The sequence below is a fragment of the Trichosporon asahii genome, assembly GCF_000293215.1.
Source record: "Trichosporon asahii var. asahii CBS 2479 unplaced genomic scaffold scaffold00070, whole genome shotgun sequence".
Classification (NCBI taxonomy): Eukaryota; Fungi; Basidiomycota; class Tremellomycetes; order Trichosporonales; family Trichosporonaceae; genus Trichosporon; species Trichosporon asahii.
In genome coordinates this window covers 2,157,640-2,177,829 of record NW_014040855.1, presented here as the reverse complement: position 1 = coordinate 2,177,829, position 20,190 = coordinate 2,157,640, and the positions used below count along the sequence as shown (strand labels likewise).

Below are 20,190 nucleotides of genomic sequence, written 5' to 3'. Positions count from 1 at the left end.
CCTCTTCCTTCGATTTGAGTGCTCACGACAATGCCACTGATGCTGATGATGTGAACACTGATGGAAGCGCTGACGTCCCCCTCTACTTACTCTACCAAGTCATAAGGAGCCAGTCGCAGAGCGGACCTCCCAGCAAGTCATGATGGTGAGCCATACTCCGCGCACACCGTTCCCGGATGCCCCGCCGTCGCCACCTTGCCCGGCCGAGGCGTGCAGCATCCCGCTCCCGCCCTCACCCACGTTTCCGCCAGTCTCTGCGCGCGGTTCTCCGCCAGTCTCCCCGCCGAGCGCTCAGACGGCCAGAGAAAGCGGGGTCAGCGGGACGAGTGAGTGGGACGGCGCGACGCTCGTATCCTCCGTGTCCTCCGTTTCCTCCGAACTCCGCTCGTCCCGCTCGTCGCTCTCCGAGTCGCTCTCAGACTCACGCCCGGCTGCTTCTGCTGTTATCTCCGGTCGGGCTGCTCCGTCCGTGATCGAGCCCGATCTGCCGACTCTGTCGGGGTCAGCCCCGCTGCCAGACCTGCCCCCTCGCTCGTCCTCTCTGCCGGACACTCAGCCTGCTCAGCCTGCTCAGCCTGCTCAGCCTGGTCTCCCACCACGTTCAAGCAGTCTCCCCGCCCTCCCCCCTCCTGCACCAATGTCCAAATTCGGCTCAACTTCAGTAGTCACAGTCACAACTCCTCTGCAAGCCATAGTCGAGGGGAGGGAGATCGCGTCTCCATCAGCTTCGACCGGTCTCGATCCGAGTCTCGCGTCATATGCGCTGGGCCCGTTGCAGGTTATTGAGGAAAGGAGCGAGCCGAATACGGCCGATACGTCGCAGGACACGATCGACTTGCCCCTCAGCACTATCGTCGAGAGGGCCGGAGGGGAGATGGAAGCAGCGGGGGCTGAGGGAGCAGAGCAGCAAGAAGAGGAGGAGGAACACGAGGCACACGAGGAACACGAGGCAGACGTCACAGGCGCCACGTTCGGGGACACGACGCTGGACTCGGTGTACTCGCAGGAGTCTCGGGCCAGTTCTCTTTATCGCCGGAGCGAGGTGTTGCTCCGAGGTGTCTTGGGACGTGGGGACGGGCTGAGGCCCCCGACTTCTCCCGCTCCTGCTGCTGCTCCGGATACTGTGACTCCCACTCCTGCTGGGGAGGTTGAGCTCGTCGAGCCGGAGCCGGCTAGCGGGGTCGAGACTGCTCTGACTAGGAGTGGGGCGGCAGTGGGGGAGAGGGGGAGGGAGGAGGTTGAGCAGACTGGGAAGGGGGAGGGCAAGGGAGAGCTCCAGGGAGAGAAGAAGGGAGAGGCTGGGAGGAGTAAGGCGCAGGCAGCTGAGGCTGGTGAACAACAGCGCGACGTCAGTCCTCTCCAGCCCTTGGCTAAGCGCGAAGAGGAAGACTTGCCCGGGTGCAGCTGCGAGAGGTGGCCTTGCTCTGCACAGTAGCTCGGTGAGATAGACGATGCACGGTAGTTCTCTCTCTTCCCCGATTGCGTGCCGCTGCTGCCCCGGACCTGCCTCCCTTCAGCTCTCTCACTGCTCTCACTATCTTTCTAACACCCCCTTGTCTAGCACTGCTTGAATCCCCTTTCCATTCCCCTTTCTGGTTCTTGTGATGTGGACGCTGACACCAGCCCGAGGCAACGACTGCAAGCCTGTACGCAGACGACGAGCTCTTCAAGCCCGTCAACCCTGTCAGCCTGGAAGAGGTCCGGCTCGAGGCGGGTGGGCCTCGCCGTGCTCCCTCCGACGACTCTGCACTCCAGTGCTGCGCGGACGACGCCGACGCCGACAGCGTCCTGGCCGAGAGTGTGCTAGACGCCGCCGAAGTGGGCAGTATCATTGCCGCTGACTTCAACGAAGCCGATACACCTCATACCGAGGCAGTGGCCACAGCGGAGAAAGACGACAAGGGGGACAACGGGGACAGCGGCGCCGAAGCCGACACGGAGGCCGATCCCGCCCAAGTCACTGTGCGCGGATCACCTACGTCGAAGCGCGCCTCCCCGAAGCACACTGCCACGCCGCCCGCCACGCCCCGGCCGAAACGCTCTCACGTCGTGCATCATCGCTCTCCGTACGCTCTGAGGTCGAGGCGTTCTCTACCCGACCAGTCCACGCACAGGCCGACACAGAGCTCGACACAGGCTGCCTTTCGAAACCTGGCTCACGGTCTCGAGCTGTTATCTCAGGAGATGAAAGCCGCCGGAAAGGCCAGTGAAGCCAGGAGGAGACGCATTGCTTCCGCCCCTGTTCCCGGGTCAGAGGCGGATGGGGAGATGACTGACTCGGAGGGGGATGCGGAGATGGACGTGGATCTGAGATAGGCGTTTAGCTGTGGCGCGATTCTACCCGGAATAAGAACGTGATCCAACTCTGTAATTCGTATGCACAAGTAGAGATGGAGAATGAGGTGAACGGACGTGAACAGTGCTGAGAGAACAATGACGAAAGGCGGTGTGGCGGATTCTGTCTTTTGTGCGAGTTCAGTGGTCGCTGACGACATCGTCTTGATCGACGGGTGAAGGCAAGTGACTGCAGATGATTGACATGTGTATGCTTCAGCCAATGCTTGTAATTCTCGTGATGCACACCTGAACGGCGCCGGGGAGCGTATACATAAAGAGCACGCTCACGACTCAACACCCAAGCAACCCACTTCGACCAGTCAGCAGCCCAACACTAGCCATGGCAGAGCTGAGCTTGCCCCTCTCCAGTCCCAAGTCCCATCCCAGCAACACCACCACAACCAAGAGGAAGCGGCGCACCCCTGCCAAGCTCCCCACCTCCAAGGCCGATACCGCCCAGCGCAACGCGATCGCGGAATGGAACCGCGTCTCGCGCCAGATCGCAGCAGCCGAAGCGGCGCATTTGCGAGAGTTGAGACTCCGCGCGGAAATTGGGCAACGCTGCCGCGCCTCTCACGCGTATCAGCTCGCCCACCCCTCCGTTAAGAACAGTATGCGGGCTCGGATCCGCGAGGCCATCCTTCGCGAGAGGGAGGAGAGGATGGCCCTGATGCGGGCGAGGCGGGCTGCGAACAGGGCTGGGGTCAAGTTTGAAGATGAGGTTGGGATGGAGGTGGACTCTACGGAGGATGGGGAGGGCGAGGAGAGTGAGGGTAGGGGCAGTGAGGGCACTGAGGAGGAGGGTACGGGGGACGAGAGGAGGGAGGAGAACAAGGGCACAGTGTACATGCAGCTGAGGAGATGGGCTGAACGCAAGACGCGACAGAAGGACGCCATGCTCACGTTTCAAGAGGTGAACCGGCGACACTTGTCGCCACAGGCCGCGCGGCGTCTCTCGGATGCCGGGTCCGCTATCCTCTCTAGCCCTCCCCCTTCTCCTCCTGGGCGTTTCTCCACTGATGGGGCGCCTCCTGTCTCCTCCCCGCCATCCTCTCTTTCCATGTGCCAATCCCCACCGCGCTCTATCTGCTCCAGCTCGACTTCCTCTCGGACGTCAATTGATGATGAGCCGATCCACACCCCCGTCAGCATAGCGCCTGGCGTGTTCGTCGAGTGGAACCCGACCGCCGCGCAGCTCGTGCTCTCCCACCCAGAGGCGGCGCAGGAGAGCTGTCTCCGCCACACCCCTCTTGGCACCCTCACTCCCAGCGAGCTCAGCACCATCGAGGCGCTGTGCGCTCTGCCCCTGAAGCCTGCCTAAACCACTTCACATTGCACATCACATAGAACGTTTAGACTGCTGTACGTTGGACATTATAGTTGTATGAGAACTTGAGGGAAGCTGAACTACTGCTGCACATATTCTGCGCTGCAGCCATTCTCGTACGGACACAGATACACGTCCGGCATGCACGGACACTCTTCCCTGCTCATGGTGATCGTGACGTCCCTACCCGTGCTCCCAACGGCGACAGTTGCCATGAACGCGACGACAATGCCAATCAGCGGCGCCACAATCGTCAGCGCGAGCAGGAGCACACCCAGCGCAACTGCCATAGTGCCCGAGAGCTCGAGCTCGTTTCCCTCGACTGCATCGCCGTTTGCGCAGTCGGCACACCCGGTGCAGTCGCGGTAGTGCACGAAGGTGGTCGGGGGCGGCTGGGGAACCTTAAAGGGCGGAGGGAGGCAGTGGCCCGAACACACGGCACAGAGAGCGTAGGGGTGCTGATAGGGGCAGAGGCGCGACTTCCAGGGCGCAGGGGCGTCCCACCACCAGAGCAGATAGAGGAGGAGGAAGAGCGAGAGCAGGCCCGCACCCGTGACGAAGGGCATGAGTGGGGAAGTCATAGTTGAGCGATGGAGTATGGGACGCGTTTCGGATTCGGGTTGATAGTGGGCGGAGCGGCCTTGCTGATGTCCGGTGGAGACTTGAGGGGGTCTGCGGGCAGATTGGAGGATGCTGTAATGCTGGTTAGAGAGTGTCAGATGATGATATCAGTGTTCAAAGCGAAGGAGGGACACACGTACGGCGGACACACACGACGTCTCGGCCACGCGGCGTCGCCCCTTCATCGGCGCCCGCATCATCCCCAACCCACCTCCAGTCGCTGTGTGCAGCACGGTGATCAATCTTTCTTCCAGTGCAGCAACAACACCTCATCGTCGCCGACGACAGCGACGAGAGTCTCTCCGAAACCAAACCCTTGGACAGCGACCAAGTATTACCACGAATTACCGCTGATTACTGCCACATGATCGTCCTGCTGCTGCTGCACCGCACGATCCGCATCCTCGTGAACGGCGTCACGCTCCCACCCTCCCTGTTACTGCTCATTGTCGTCCCGCTCATACTCCTCGCCATGGGGGCTTACTATATTGCACCAAGCCGGTGGCCGGAGGCGCTCGCTATCGTTGTGTTGTTGCTGTGGTGAGCCGTCATCGCCTCCACCTCAGACCAATTTGCGAACAATGGGCCACAACGTTCCCCGGCTGGAAAGATATCAAAATCGCTCGAACAAAGCCCCGATTCAATGGTGGAACAGCATGTAAGCAGTGTTATGATTCAGAAAGTGTTGGTCCTCCCACACGGCCTTAACAGAGCGTGATGACGTTGATGGCGGTGGTGTGGATCGCGGAGGCCGATGATCCACCACGAACAGCGATGTTTCCGGTATTGCTATTCAGTGTGGGGCGGTTTGGAGGGGGACGGACTGTAGTCGATACACATAGCAATCTCTCGAACGCCTTACGGCGTAATCGACGGCACCACCTCAAAGGCCGAGCACAGCTGCAAGGACTCTGGTTAGAGACGCTGGCGGAGGCCATGTCGAAAGCCTTCGCCCAGACTAGCACACCTCCTCGCTCATATATCTCGGCTCGTCACGTCAGAACAATGCTGCACACAAAGGCGCTCACGCCACTGCCTCTGCTTCAACACAATAACGCAGTCACCGCTCACCTCAGCCTATTGACAAGCATAGCTTTCCTCTCATCAGCGTCTCCATTGCCACCGACATGCGTATAAAGCGTGATATCCATCAAAACCAATGCGTCAACCAACTGCCACGACGATCACACGGAAACCGACGACGCCAGAACCGACCACACGCCGACAACATGCCCCCACGTTTGCGATCATATCGAGATGTGGTGACCCCGAACCGCCACCAGAGGACCGCAGAAGAAGAGTTCCGCAATCCCTCATTCGAGGATTTTGCGTGGTACCGCCGCGCCGTTGCACAGCGGGAGGAGGCTGAGAGGAGGGCAAGGGGAGAGGAGACGAAAGAGGAGCGGAGAATAAGGGTCGACACCGAAAGGCAGAATCAGATAAGAGAGGAAGAGCGTAGGGTAGCAGAGGAAAGGGCAGAAAGACAGAGGCAAATAGCGAACATGACGCCCAAGCAGAAACGAGAGCTCCAGAGACGAGAGAGGGACGAACGCGCCGAGCGCCGGGCCAGCGAACGCTCTGTTCATTTCACCCCACCTGACAAGGCCGCTCCTCCACCTGGGCGGGAGATGCCGTGTCAGTTCCCAGCCCGCTCTCCCGAACGAACGCCAGGAAACCGGACCGAAACCGCCGCCACCGCCAACACCACCTCCGCTCCACAGACTCCACAGCGCTCTCAGACGAATGACATGTCGCCGGCCGACTCTCCCATGGACGTCGACACACCGTCATACGCCGGTCGCTTCACCGGTGTTCCAAACCTTGTGCTCCCACCTGGCCCACAGGTACTTAGGGAACTGCGTCGCTTGCGTCACTGGTGCACCCCAGGCTTCCTCGCCCCCCCTGGAGCGGAGTACAAGTGGGTCGAGGAGACCTATGAGGGCGGGGATGAAGATGAGGATAACGAGGACGATGAGGACGACGAGTCTGAGGAGAGCGAGCCCGCTCTGCCACCACCGGAAGCTACCTACAGGGCTCCACGTTCTGAGGCAGGAGACTCCATCTACAGCGATACGACATCTGTAGCTGAATCCTGGGTTCCGCACTGGAACTTCACCCGTCGTCTTCGGAGCTTCCTCCTGAGCCGCAGTGACTTGTGGCTCGGGCTTCTCTGTTTCATCGTCTGCTTGATTCCCCTCTCGGCACTGGGAGCTGCGACGTGGTATTACTGGCCGCTAATCTGGTCCGTTCTGCTGGATCGGTGGCAGCAGGTGTTCTTCGCCTTCTTGCTCCTCATCCCCTTCGTCTGGGTCGCGCACGTTCGCTGGAACCGGTGCGCACACGGCCTGTCTAATCGTCACAAGTACTGTCGTGCCTGCACCACATGCCACGACCTGTGGGACGATAAATGTACCTACATCGACAAGGCGGTTGAGGCGCAGCAGAGTCCGCCCCAGCTCTTCGTCCATGGGCCGGAGGGGGACATGCACTGGGCAGACGCCGAGATCCAGGCCACGCGCAGGGCGCAGGAGGCAGCGGAGCGATACAGGATGAGGAAGCAGGAGGAGCAGCAAAGACGGGAGGCAGAGTCTGTCAAGGGGCTGATCAACCGACCCATCGATTTCTCCGGACACAAGACCTTCGGCGAACTTCTCGCTATAGCGGCTTGGGGTATCCTCGGCACGGCCTGGTTCGTTGCGAAGTGGGGCGTGCCTCTAGCCATCGTAGGATGGTATCTCTGGGCCTACGTCCTGCCTTCGAGGGAGTGTGCTTGCCCCTCTCCCGCGACGTTCTGTGAGGTCCGATCAGACTTGTACGTGCCGTGAAGACGGATCAAGGACACTAGATGCATAGATTTGCCACACTCAACGAATCTGGGGACCCCGCAATGCTGCATTAGATCTTCGCGTCGCAAGAGCTACGCGACCTCCACCGAAATTGAACTCACCTCCACTTCTCCTTCCCTGCTCCTCTCATCTTCTTCATCTCGACCGATATCGACAACGACAGCGATGGCGCGGGCGCCGCCGATCGACGCGCTCAAGTTTCTCTCGTCGCGTAGGCGAGCTATAGTTGCTGAGGCGCCGCCCGAACTCCGCGAGGTATACGCTTGGGTTCTACTCGCCAAGCGCCAGTCGACGTTCAGGTCGCGTAATCCAGCTTGTCGGAAGTGCACAAAGCGCGGCTGGCCGTGCATCGATCCTGTCCAGCCAGGTAAGCAGAGAAGATGCGAGGGATGCTATCGGTCGGGGAGCCGGTGCGTCATGCCCCATCCTGGCGAAGTGAGCGCCGCCTCGACACCCAGAAGGTCGATCCTCGAGACATTCGGCGGCGAATCGGACGACGATATCATGGACGTAGACGACGAGATTGAAGATGACCTGGACGATCTGCAGGAAGAGGGAGGAGTCATGGTCGTCGACCCCGATGCAGAGGCCGAGCAGTTCTTCACGGCTGTCAACGAACAAGAGTCGGATTCCGACTCTGAGATCGAGTTCGTCTCCATGACAGGACCAGGACCAGCTCCGTGGGTACCGCCCACTCGCGCTTCTCAAACATCCTCTCGATCGAGAAGTCAAGCGACCCAGTCTGCGACCTCCGCTTCCCAGCCGATCGTCCAACCACCTATTCAACCAATCTCTCAACCTGTAACCAACCCGACCCCTCCTCCTACGCCACCTCCGTCGCGACCACAGCCCCATCAGCTGCAAGACCTGCGTTGGTCCGACACCGACGTGGAAGCGATTTTGGACGCCGCAGGACGACACGCAGACGCCTCCAGCGTTCTGCTGTACAATGGCGAAGTCAAGTCGCTTCGGGGGAAGACGTTGCTCGTGGTCGTCATCCCCGCACAAGGCGGTATGCCGTGGCATGTTGCTCTCTGCGAACGGACAGGGAAGAAGGCGCGACTAATCTGCGAGAGCAACCACGACCAGAAGTCCATGACCGACCACGCTCTAGCGCTGTTCCGTGCGATGGGGTGCCGCATCGACAACTTTGGTGCCTTCGCCCTCGACCGCCTTGGCGTGCCGGGGCCAGTTTGGACTTCCATCGCAGCCATTTGGCTTACGCGAAAGGGACGGAGGCCGCTTCCGCAACTGACGCAGCTGAGTATCCGCGAGGAGTACGTTCTCCGAGATATCAACTGCCTGCTGCGAGTCGGATACTGGCAGGGCCAGTGTACGGTATTCCGCCCCATCTTCCGACCAACTCAGCCACAAGCGCGAGTCGATGCTGTCCAAGAGCCGAAGGAGACGGACTCGCTGCTTCAGCCACAGCAGGTGACCCCCAGTACCACTGCCGGTCCCACTACGCGGCAGGAATCAATCGAGCCCGAGATCAAACCCGAGTATGTCAACGACGGCTCGGAAAGCGAAGCCTCCGAGCAACCGGGAGAGCGCACCTCCTACTACGGCATTGACTTCTCCGAGGAAGGCGTCGGTAAGCTTCTCAAGAGTGCTTCGGAGACAGCGGATAAGAAGTGCCTCATTATCTACGACAACGAGAAGAAGTTCCTGCAAGGCGCAGAGCAGGTGATCCTCGTCTTTCCGCCTCGCAACGGTCTGCCCTGGCACCTCGGTGTCTGCCACCGACCGTCACAGAAGACGCGGTTGATTTGCCCTGTTCGCGAAGCTGATCCGGAAGTCATGCTTGCACACATCAAGGAGCGGTTCCTTGCCTTCCCGTCTCTGCGGTGCGACATGAGTGACCTCGCCGCGGTGGAGCTGCCCCGTCGACTCGGCAAGGTGCCGGTAGGTGGCTGGGCAGCCATTATCGCCATTTGGCTCAGTCGCGGAAACAGCGTCGACAAGCTTGCTGACAGCCCGCGCATCCGCAAGAAGCTGATGCGGAAAGATCTGTACCTGATCTTGGAAGGCAACCAGTGGGCGGATAAGTGCTTTAGGACGGGCTACAAAGAGCGCCGTCGTACACGCGCTGTGGAGAAGGTCAAAGAGGAGATGAAAGAGGAGGCGCGGAGAGACCACGCCAAGTCGTCATCGCGAAGGAGGCGACAACGCGGGGACAGCGACCGCCAAAGGCAGCGCCATGCTACAGCCGACAGCGAGGAGCGTGCATTGAACGCAGAGCCGTGCCCGAGGACCCCGGTTTTCCGGACGCACGCGACGCAGCCCATCACCATCCGCATTTAGACTGAGGACGTGTGTGCATCACAGTCCACCAAAGCCGCCCAAAGCTATGTGCTTATTCGGAGTTCGCACTCTCGCCCTTTTGTGTCTCTCACCGCCCCGTAGCCCGACAACGACGCAGCAACCAATATGTGACCAACTGTGATATCCCACATCCCCACGTCCCCCATCGTCGCCAACGTCGACTATAACATCCTCCATTGCACACACTTTCAGCTTCACAACTCAACTCATCTCCACCAACACAGCAAACACCCGCTAGCCTTCCCAAGTCCGATACCGTGGCGGCCATGACTCTCGCCCAACCTCCTCCATTCAGGCTCACGATACGATCGAAGTGGACGGTCGACATGGTCGAGAAACTCCTCGCTATCGCCGATGCAAGCGCGGAACACGCAACAGTCTCAGTTCTCGGACGTCCGGTGGAGTTTCGCGAGACGCGAGAGGTTTTCTACGCATTGCCAGAGGCCGAGGTGGACGGCATGGCGCAGCCGTGGTCGTTCACCATGATCGACATGCGCACGGGCATCGGACGCCTGTTTGTCATCGCCGATGACCCGTCCGACCATCGCTATTCACTCCGACCGCCGCGTAGGACTCGAGCTCAAGGACACTCAAATGCTTTCGAGGTTACTCTACTGCCATCCGAGCTTGGAGCGCTGCCTCCGCCCATGGCCATCTGCGCGGTCTTGATCTGGCTCACTCGTGGGCACGCCGGCACTCGTCTCGCCGCTATCGACCGACTCAGGATCAACGAGGCGCTTGTCGTCCCCGAGCTGAATGCGCTCCTGCGTGGAGAGGAGTGGGCCGGAAAGAGTGTCTACATCGAGGGTGTCCCGAAGAGGGCGCTCAACACCGACACGAACCGTCGTTGCTCGAAGCGCCTGAGGACGCAACGTTGACACACACGTCGTCAAGTCGCTACCCACCGACGTTTTCAAGCAGCGTACTATCCGCGAACACATACACAACCCCTTCAGATCTGAGGCCACCACTCCTTGCCCTCTTCTCCAGCACTCAGCACCAATAAGCCGCCTAGCCGCAGTCACTACCTCCCCAAAACTCCGCACCACTTTTCACACAACTTCATGATGTATGCATTTACTCTGTACACACTCTTCTTACCATTGCACAGCTCTACCGCCGGTCGCTGAGACCAGGAGAACCTTCACTGGCCTGGGAACGCACTCAAATCAGACTCCTCGAGGGTACATAGCCGCCAGCACACGCTCCTTTCAAGGCAGACCGCGACCGACGGCGATCGTTGGTGAAGTGGTCTAATACGTCCTAACATCTATGGTGAAATGGTATCATGCATCGTTGCCATCGATGCGGTGGGGGTTCGATTCCCCCTGGATGTATCTTTTGCTCTTTTCCTATGCATGGAAAGTGTCGTTGAAGAACGAGGAAAGGTCGAGAGACGGAGGGGACGTTGAGTGGACGGAAGGGAGGATGTTGGTTGGTCTGTGGGGAGCGCCACACGCCAGCCCCTGAACTTTACCCTTGTCGCATTTTGGTTCCGCTAATGGGCTGAATTAGGAAACGGGAAGTCGTCTCTAATGGGAGATAGAATGCATTACAGTTCCTGAGCAAAAGTTCGGTGTCCTATCGGGGCTCAGATTCGGGCTCGGACTTCTGCAGACTTGACAGGCAGTGAACTATCGGCTGTGCGCTGTTAGACTGCACCTTGCAGACTTGCCGGGTGCAACATTACAGGAGGGCGGGGCGAGTGAACTGACCGTTGTCCAGAAACTGTTCGCTGCCGATTGGCCGACATGAGGGAGTCGTAATCGAACAACCCGCGATGACCATCGCAACGGGGACGGACTTTTGTCCCCCTTCGCTCAGCAGATGGTTCCCAGTCAGGAGTCGCTTCTAGATTTATAGATCGTCGACCGAGGAGGGCTCACCCGGTGCTGGCCGCCAGCCTGTCGAGAGAAGTCGTGCACCTTTCACTTGTGACGTGGTTGTTTGATTCCATGGCGCGGCCGGTGGCCGCTTCTGCACATCACTTCCTCGACTGAGTAATTCCCGCCCAGCGGGACAACCCAATATGGTAGTGCGGCGTTGCTGTCTCAGGCCCTCGTAGCGACGGAGTCTGTCATTCTGAACACCTTGCGCTGTCTGGAACTCTGGCACAGGAGGAACTGTTCCTCAGCGGCCTGCGAACGCTCCGACTCCCTTATTTGATGCATAAGACGCTACCACAGTCACGGCCATGTAACAACATTGCTTTACGTGCCTTGGTCGTGCGCTCGCCACTACCAAGGTCTAGGGTCTGAAGCCAGGGTGAGGAATGGTCGTGCCTGAAAGACCACTGGCAATGCGCGACTGACTTTTGTTTTGCTCCCGCCCACCGAAAATGACCAAACACTGTACCACCGCTGCAGCCTGCTCGTCATGTTGTTCTCCTCTTCCTCTCCTTGTCGCCTGCACTCACAGACAATTGACATCATCGACATTGACCGCTGCACTGCCGACATTGCAAGCAACTACACCACGCTGCACCCACCCTCTATTGTTCTACCCATCCCCTCCACTCACCCCGCCACACCACCACCGCTATGGGCGCCGCTGAAGCCGCCGCTTTAGCGCACGCCGAGGCCGCGCAGAGGCGTAAGGACCCTCAGCCGAGGCCGAAGGAGGCGCCGACGAAGAAGGACAAGAAGAACCTGCCCCCGCCTCCGCTGCAGATCCGCGATGAGGGACGAGGGGCAGTATACACGAGGACGGGATTCTTGGGAGAAGTGAGTACAAGCACGATGCCAGTGCACAGCCGGGAGTCGCAAAGGACGTAAACAACGGAGCACGAGCCATCTCGTTCCCACGGACCGAAAACTTTCCACTCCGTTGGCCTTCGACCTGGGCTGTTTGCGTGCAGCCAGAGGCTGGAAGGAAGTCAGAGCATGCTCCCGAGTGCATGCATGACGCTTAGACGCTCCGTCGTGACGACGACTACGTCCACGTCGGGTGTAGAGCAGTCCAGAACAGCGCCGATCCCATCGTCACGCCAATTCACTCCACCCCGTGACGACCGCTGACACCTGCAGGGAGGCTTCGCGCGAGTGTACGAGGTACTCGACGAGCGCGCTCGCCGGCGGGCGGTCAAGGTCGTGAGCAAGAGCCAGATCAAGACGAAGAAGAACAAGACGAAGCTCTGGGCCGAGATCAAGCTGCATCAAATGCTTCAGCACCCGAACATTGTTCGCTTTGACGACTGCTTCGAGGACGACGAGAACGTGTACATGATTCTCGAGTTGTGCGCTCACGGCTCGCTCATGGACCTGCTCCGCCGACGCAAGCGCTACACCGAGCCGGAAGCCCGCTTCTATCTGACGCAGCTCATCGGCGCGTGCCAGTACATGCACGACAACAATGTGATCCACCGTGATCTCAAGCTCGGCAACCTCTTCCTGGACGCGGACATGAACATAAAGGTCGGCGACTTTGGTCTCGCGGCGCTTATCGAGAACCCGGGCGAGAGGAAGAAGACGATCTGTGGAACGCCCAACTACATCGCGCCCGAGGTGCTGTTTGACACGACAAACGGACACAGCTTCGAGGTCGATGTGTGGTCTGTCGGTGTTATTCTCTACACGTTACTTATCGGCAAGCCGCCGTTCCAGACCAAGGACGTCAAGGCGATCTACCGCCGCATCCGGGAGAACCGGTACGAGTTCCCGCCTGACAAGGAGATCAGCGGGCCGGCGATGGATCTCATCATGAAGATTCTGAATAGCAACCCGGAGCAGCGCCCGACGCTCACTGAGATCCTCCAGCACCCGTGGTTCCAGGACGGACCGTTCCCGTCTTACATCCCCGTCAGCGCGAACGACAACGCGCCGGACCACACGAACCTCAGCCCGACGCAGAGCCGACGAAACTTCGATGCTGTCCGGCGGCGCGCTATCGGCGACGGTGCCAGCCCGCACAGCACGACGCCACCAGGCAAGCCGTCATCGCAGCTCGCGACGTCGATTGCGGCCCAGGAGCGCGACTTCAACAATGCCGTCAAGCCCGACTCACCGATCAGTGCGCTGCTCAACAGCGCGCGTCAACCCCTCGTCACCGCTCCTACCGCGATCAAGGAGCCGTCACTGCTGCGCAAGCTTACCGCCGCTGGCGCACAGGCGACGCTGTCCCCTGTCCGCAGGGTCGCCGAGGAAGACGAGGAGGAGGACGAGGGCGTCGAGGTCGACCACCACGGCAAGCCGTACGAGGGACGGGACCGCGAGCTCGCCGTGCAGAAGGCGCGCATCGTAAGCCAGATGGCTGGCATGAAGCTGTCTGACAAGGGGAGCGACGAGGAGCGTGGTGCTCCAGCACGCAGCAGTGGAAAGGAGCGCGAGCGGCCACGATACTGGGACCGCGAGCAGCGGACATCACCGCGGCGAGCCCTCGGCGAGGCACATGTACCCCAGCACCGTTCGGCCGCGTCATCGGGATCAGGGAGCTCAGCTGCCGGGTCCCTCAAGGCTGGCAAGCAGAAGAACGTGTACGACCAGTTCGAGGCGAATCTGGCTACTGCGTTCGAGGCGGCGAAGAACGGCGGGTTCCGGACGCCGCACATCGAGCTGTCTCCGCCTGCGCCGCGTGTTTTCGTCGTGAGCTGGCTCGACTACTGCACGAAGTACGGCATGGGCTTTGCGATGAGTGACGGAACCGTGTCCGTGCACTTCAACGACACATCATCTCTTGTTCTGTCACCGAACAAGACGCATGTCGACTACATCGCATACTCGCCCGAAGACAAGGCGCTGCAGACGCGGCGCAACTACGGTATCGACGGCACGCCATCCGACCTCAAGACGAAGGTGTACCTCCTGAACCAGTTCGAGAACTACATCCTGAACAAGCTTCTCGGCGACTACCCCTACAACTGGGTCGACAGCGAGCGGACGAAGGGCATGGTCTTCGTCGAGAAGTACCTGCGGATGAAGCACGTGATTCTGTTCCGACTCTCAAATGGCCTGCTCCAGTTCAACTTCTACGACCACACCAAGTTGATCCTCTCGAGTGACGGACTCGTCGTCTCGGTCATCGACAAGCACTACGTGCTCCGCACGTGGTCGCTGGAGGCACTCCTGGGCCCCCTACCCTCCGACCCGAAGGACCGGAAACGCGTCGAGTCGACGCTCCAGAAGCTGAACTATGCGCGCGACATTTTGTCCAAGATTCGCGCGCACGGCGGCATGTCCTCCATCGCTACTGCTATCAGCAGGAAGGAGAAGGACGGTAAGGAGCAGCAGAAGGAGCAGAGGGAGAAGCCGGCCGCGACTGCTGAGCGAGAGTGGGAGAGGGAGCGTCTCAGGCCGATTCGGAGCTAAGAGCGAGCGAGCAGAGAAGCGCGACCATGATCATCCCACCCCGAACAACGGGCCGGATGGAGCGAGCTGGGCTCGCTCAGGACGATTCGACGACGATACAGCACCCCTACCATCACAATCCACACAAAGTGTCCCTAGAATCTCAACATCTTCTTGTTTTGTCCGTTGTAACCCTTTTGAATCAGTATGCATAGGTTTTGCATGTCTCCAGCATGAACTATCAAGGCATCATAGCGCGGTGCGTCTGGTTGTGAGCTAACAACGGCGGACGAGCAGCTCACGCGTTTCCTGCGCCGGGGCAGAGCGGAGGGCTGTGGGTTAGCTAAAGAAAACCAAGGCCATAGCTCACCGCCGTCTCTCCGCTTGTTGCTGAGTGAGAATGAGAGTCTGTTCTGTCAGCTATATTGATGGGAGGGCCTCCAGCTTACCAGCAAAACCGGACATGCACTCTGATCGTCAGCTCTTCCCACATTCATGGCCAGCTGACCCTTGTTGATCTGCGATGTCCATCGGCTTGAGTAACCCACACGCACCAGAGCTCATATGTGGACTCAGCAAAGGCTGCTCGTCAGCTTGGCCTCCTGAGCAGCTAGCTCGCCCGTTCCCAGTTTCCTGTTACTGGTTTGTCAGCTGCGATCACATCACTCAGCGAACGTGCAGGGGCGCAGGAGAGCCTCACGATCAGCAATGCACGGAATCGAGTTGCTGACTGTATTCGGTAAAGGCGGAGGGACGCTGCCTGTTAGCTAGAACCTGGGCGGTAGCCGAAGCTCACAGCTTCGGATCATGAAACAGCTGTTCGTCAGCTGCATGAGAGGAGAGTGGTAGCTGGCTCTAGTGGTAGGCTGCTCGTCAGCTTGCTCAGAGATATCTGAGCTCACTCGTGCTGTCGAAGTCTGGTTGTCAGCTTGACTGACAGGGTGCGTTTAGCTTACCACTAACAGAGTGCTGGTGGTCAGCTCCGCGGAAGGCAACGCTAGCTTACATCTAGGGTGGGCTGTGGGTCAGTCTCCATCAACGCGGGGCACGGTACCTTACTGTGTAGTGCAGGTTACCGAAGACTGGTTGTCAGCTCGCGGGCGGTCTTTGAAGCTCCCGCGGGGATAGAGGCCGTTCGTCAGCTATGATGAGCGTGTAAGGTGAGCTGACTTCTTCCTGGTGCGCTGTCTGTCAGCTCGGAAGACTGCAACTGAAGGTAGCTCACTGGAGAAGTCGGCCTGGCTCGCTTCTTTGGGACGAGTTAGCTCACCGCCGTCCCAGCACTGCCATCGGCTGAAGTGCCGTAACAACAGCTTACGTGCATGATGGGCCGTCGGTCAGCTTGAAGAGGACTGATGCAGCGTACACTGAGTGCGCGGAGGAACTGGCAGTCAGCTCTCTGGCGATTCCCAGCTTGACACATGGCCAGGAGATAGCTGTTGGTCAGCTATGGTCATGAGGTGAGCTACAAGCTGACCTCTGCCTCACGGCTTGGAAAGCTGGCTGTTAGCTGTGCATCATCGTAGGAGCTCACTCGCGTATTAGGGAGGCTTGCCGCCGGCGCCACCAGAGCTGTCCACGGGGTTTCTTGGCTGATAGCTCCGTTCGACGCCAGTCGAAGCTCACAGTGACTCAGCCTACGCCGTCGCTTCACCAGGCGAGGTGTGCGTAGGTGACTTACCGCTCTTGCACGCAGTTGGGAGTGCTGTGGACCGACTACGGTTGCATCGAAACTGTGCACGACAGTTGGGCTGTGCGCTGGAGATCCCTTGCGCGGTAGTCACCGTAGTTGTGTGAAGGGGGCGCAGGCCTCACCTGCGCGCCTGCGCGCCTGAAGGCTGCGGAAGTGACTCACCCACTGCGCCCCCAGTTGACGTCAATCGAGCACAAACAAAACGCTGTCGACTACTTGATACGGGCTCATCTTCCTTCTCTCTTCTGACAACACAATCTTCTTACCCTAATCACATTCTTTCACCATGCCGCCCCCCAGTACCACGTATGTCGACAGCAAGGGAGTCACTATCGACCTTTCAAACGACCAGCGACTCATCGACGCTGCCGGTATCGAGAAGCATATTCACAATAATCTCAATTCGATCCGAGCCCGGATCCTCTCGAAGTTGTTCAAGGGCACCGCGGAAGAGAAGGGCATTAATGTGTACCTGGCCGAAGGCGACAACCAGCTCCGCGAAGTCTAGGAGACTTCGCCGCCCGCTCATCCCCACGACGCTGTCACTCGTGCATGCCAGCATGATAACTGCAGCTCAGGGTCGGCTCGTCCCGATGCCTCCGACGCGTCCGAGGAAGACACCTTCACCACCACCTTGTTCCCCATGCAGGACGTGAAGAACGCCCTCGTTGAAGTGCTTGAAGCCCGCATTGAGCAACATGGGCTTCCCTACGACTGCAGTTCAGCCCTCTGGCCGGAGGAACAGCCGGGTTTGTCCTGCATCATCTCCAACGACCGTCTCGCCTTCTTTATTACCAAGGATATCCTGGATGAGTTGTGAGTGTCAGCCTAACCTTTCTCATGTCGACATGTCCGCAAGCTCACAGCCCCCTCGTGCGAAGCTGACCGGACCAGCGAGGAGTTTGACGATTACGGAGAGACTCTGAACCTTAGCGGCTGCGCGCACGGAACTGGATCGACCGTGGCCCTCATGCTTGACTTCATCGCTGGCGACAGGCGCGCGGATGCGCCTGCCAATGGGTGGCCCGACGGGTGGCTCCAGAACACCAAGGTTGTCGAAGTCGTGCGCGCTATCATGCTTGCTGAAGAGCTGCGCAACAGCAACCTGAGGCTGAGGTTCTGGCAAGTCTTCCGGTCGCAAGAGGCCGACGGGCGCGCGGACTACCGTCGCTTGTTCCGCGAGGCTGCCATCGGCGGGAGCGCGAGGCTCAGCGCTTACTTCGCGGCCAAGATCTGGATGAACGAGTGGGTGAAGAAGCAGAAGATCGATGTGTGGCACGCTTTCAGCGTGCAGCAGATTGCAGGCATCCCCGCCGCTTATCTTTGGGCTTTCTCGCATCCCGTCATGGGCACGACGACTGGCCAGCGCAAACTCTCTCGTCCTCTCACGCCCGATACGTTCGCCAACATCTGGGCAATCGAGAGGAAGTTCAACGAAGCTCTGACCACCTACTACAGTGAGTCAAGTGTTGTTGGCGCGTGTACTGATTTGCAGCCGCCAAGACTGCGTATGAGGAGTTTGACTCGAGCGATGAGCATGCGAGCGATGAGCACTCATGCGATGAGCATGTTTCGTAGACTCCGGTCAGATCCAGCGGTCGCCCACCCACCAAAGATAAGTAATTAGTCGACACCCATGCATTGTGTACCTTGTGAGACGATGAATGAACTCACTGCGCGGTCAACTCCTTCGCGATCGTGTCAACGCTGACAAGATTGCTGACCAGGACTGTCTGATAGATGTCTGGGACGTATGAGCTAATCCTCACCAGCGCGGTCTTTAAGAGATCGTTCGAATTTCTCCAGTGACGTCACTCCGATCCGGAAACTGGCCGATCATGTGTCAGCACTCCCATACCGCGCCCTTGACTGTCGTTGGCCCGTTGGCTGGTGGCCTCGGCACTCGGCGACATGAAGGTTAATCACCCGCCCAATGCCGCCCAAAGAAGCAGAGCCCCGCACCCGCGCCAGGAGCCGAGCAAGACTTCGAGATCCACGACCGCGCTATAAGACCAGGGTGGTCGCAATTCCCACTCCCCATCCTCTATGCTGTCAACAACAGTTCGCTCTTTCACAACTACTTCTTCAACTCTCCTCCCTCGCATCGCGCATCCGTCTCTCTGCGCCGTTCGCAACTTCTCCACTCGCGCCAACAACACCAACACTACCAACACCACCCGGCCTCTCGCCAACTCCAAGTCTCTCCCTACTCAAACTCTCCGCACCCTCTCGTCCACAAGCAACAAAATGGGTCTCACCGACTGGGCTTCCAAGGACGGCTCGTTCAAGCGCCAGGTCTCGTCGTTCCGTGACCACATCGAGCCCAACGGCAAGTTCCCTGCCGAGAAGGGCCGTTACCACCTCTACGTCTCCTATGCGTGCCCGTGGGCGCACCGCACGCTGATCGTGCGCAAGCTGAAGGGCCTCGACGACTTCTTTGGTGAGTACGAGTGATCGCGCCGATGCCCTCACTGCGTTCCGGCGTTGAGCTGCCGGTGCCTTGATGTTCGTAGCTGACATCCAGACTTCTCCGTCGTCCACCCGCACCTGCTCGAGGGCGGCTGGCACTTCGAGACGCCCGAGGACGCAGCCAAGCCGCCTGCGCCCTGGAGCGAGCACTCGAACAAGACCTTCCCGGGTGCGACGGCCGACAAGCTGTACGGCAAGACGCACATCGCCGAGCTGTACAAGAAGGCTGAGCCCGAGTACTCTGCGCGCTTCACGGTCCCGATCGTGTGGGACAAGCAGACGGAGACGATTGTGTCCAACGAGTCCTCCGAAATCATCCGCGATTTCAACAGCGCCTTCAACGGCCTGCTCCCCGAGGGCAGCGCCGAGCGCGAGCTGGACCTGTACCCCGAGGAGCTTCGGGGCGAGATCGACGCGCTGAACGAGTGGGTCTACGACGGCATCAACAACGGCGTGTACAAGTGCGGCTTCGCGACGACGCAGGAGGCGTACGACGACGCCATGGACAATCTCATCAAGTCGCTCGACCGCGTCGAGGAGATTCTCAGCGACGGGCGCGAGTTCCTCGTCGGCGGCAGACTCACCGAGGCCGACGTCCGTCTCTACACCACCATTGTCCGATACGACCCCGTGTACTATGTCCACTTTAAGACCAACTGGGGCCAGATCCGCCACGACTACCCCGCCCTCAACCGCTGGCTTAAGAATCTGTACTGGAACTACCCCGCTTTCAAGGACACGACGCACTTTGACCGTGAGTACCCCTTCTGTGCCCAGTTCTCCTTCCCCTGTGCCTGCGTGCGATCATCGGGACCGTCATGGCACCTGATCGCTGTGATCCCAGCGATCCAGGGGCGAGCTTAGGGGACTGATAGCTTGTGGAAGTATGCGCATAGCTGACACCACAGACATTCGCGAGCACTACTTCTACTCGCACACCCAGATCAACCCGAGGCGCATCGTGCCCAAGGGCCCCAAGCTCGACATTGAGCCGCTCGGCGCCGAGAAGCGCAAGGCCGAGGACGTCGCTGGTAGCAACAAGGCGGCCAAGGTCTAAGGTGGCGGGCACGGGCTCAGGCCAAGTGACCGTAGATCTGTATCCACCCAAGCTTCATGCACACATCATCAGTATTAAGCGTAGATAGTCAGCAGATTGGAAGAATGTACCCAGTGTCCAGTGTGTAGGTGGCTGCAAGAGAAAGGCACGAACGAAGTGGCAATGCTAACATGCTTGTTGAGGAAACGATGTACAAAGTGGGTGTGTGCGAAGTGCGCAGTGCAGGAAGGAAG

General features: G+C 59.5%; 8 protein-coding genes and 1 non-coding gene across 9 annotated transcripts; all 9 read left to right on the top strand.

Annotated features, from left to right (window-relative positions):
- Positions 1–142: 142 nt before the first annotated feature.
- Positions 143–2,316, top strand: A1Q1_04698 (uncharacterized protein; the record flags this gene model as incomplete). Its single annotated transcript, XM_014322936.1, has 2 exons — positions 143–1,348; positions 1,624–2,316. 2 exons carry the CDS (start codon positions 143–145, stop codon positions 2,314–2,316), a joined length of 1,899 nt encoding a protein of 632 aa, XP_014178411.1.
- A 361-nt stretch (positions 2,317–2,677) lies between these two features.
- A1Q1_04697 (uncharacterized protein) lies at positions 2,678–3,658 on the top strand (the record flags this gene model as incomplete). The annotated part of the gene is made up of 1 exon (XM_014322935.1): positions 2,678–3,658. The coding sequence occupies one exon, from the start codon at positions 2,678–2,680 to the stop codon at positions 3,656–3,658; it is 981 nt and encodes a 326-aa protein (XP_014178410.1).
- Positions 3,659–5,514: 1,856 nt separating this feature from the next.
- Positions 5,515–9,435, top strand: A1Q1_04696 (uncharacterized protein; the record flags this gene model as incomplete). Its single annotated transcript, XM_014322934.1, has 2 exons — positions 5,515–7,097; positions 7,185–9,435. The coding sequence occupies 2 exons, from the start codon at positions 5,515–5,517 to the stop codon at positions 9,433–9,435; spliced, it is 3,834 nt and encodes a 1,277-aa protein (XP_014178409.1).
- Positions 9,436–9,722: 287 nt separating this feature from the next.
- Positions 9,723–10,334, top strand: A1Q1_04695 (uncharacterized protein; the record flags this gene model as incomplete). Its single annotated transcript, XM_014322933.1, has 1 exon — positions 9,723–10,334. One exon carries the CDS (start codon positions 9,723–9,725, stop codon positions 10,332–10,334), a length of 612 nt encoding a protein of 203 aa, XP_014178408.1.
- A 388-nt stretch (positions 10,335–10,722) lies between these two features.
- Positions 10,723–10,793, top strand: A1Q1_t507. Its single transcript has one exon. It is a non-coding gene; the product is annotated as a tRNA-Gly (tRNA).
- A 1,203-nt stretch (positions 10,794–11,996) lies between these two features.
- On the top strand, positions 11,997–14,759 carry A1Q1_04694 (protein serine/threonine kinase; the record flags this gene model as incomplete). The annotated part of the gene is made up of 2 exons (XM_014322932.1): positions 11,997–12,179; positions 12,483–14,759. 2 exons carry the CDS (start codon positions 11,997–11,999, stop codon positions 14,757–14,759), a joined length of 2,460 nt encoding a protein of 819 aa, XP_014178407.1.
- Positions 14,760–16,717: 1,958 nt separating this feature from the next.
- On the top strand, positions 16,718–16,939 carry A1Q1_04693 (uncharacterized protein; the record flags this gene model as incomplete). Its single annotated transcript, XM_014322931.1, has 1 exon — positions 16,718–16,939. One exon carries the CDS (start codon positions 16,718–16,720, stop codon positions 16,937–16,939), a length of 222 nt encoding a protein of 73 aa, XP_014178406.1.
- A 135-nt stretch (positions 16,940–17,074) lies between these two features.
- Positions 17,075–18,009, top strand: A1Q1_04692 (uncharacterized protein; the record flags this gene model as incomplete). Its single annotated transcript, XM_014322930.1, has 3 exons — positions 17,075–17,247; positions 17,326–17,888; positions 17,927–18,009. 3 exons carry the CDS (start codon positions 17,075–17,077, stop codon positions 18,007–18,009), a joined length of 819 nt encoding a protein of 272 aa, XP_014178405.1.
- A 468-nt stretch (positions 18,010–18,477) lies between these two features.
- On the top strand, positions 18,478–19,957 carry A1Q1_04691 (uncharacterized protein; the record flags this gene model as incomplete). Its single annotated transcript, XM_014322929.1, has 3 exons — positions 18,478–18,871; positions 18,956–19,654; positions 19,809–19,957. 3 exons carry the CDS (start codon positions 18,478–18,480, stop codon positions 19,955–19,957), a joined length of 1,242 nt encoding a protein of 413 aa, XP_014178404.1.
- Between the last annotated feature and the right edge of the window lie 233 nt (positions 19,958–20,190).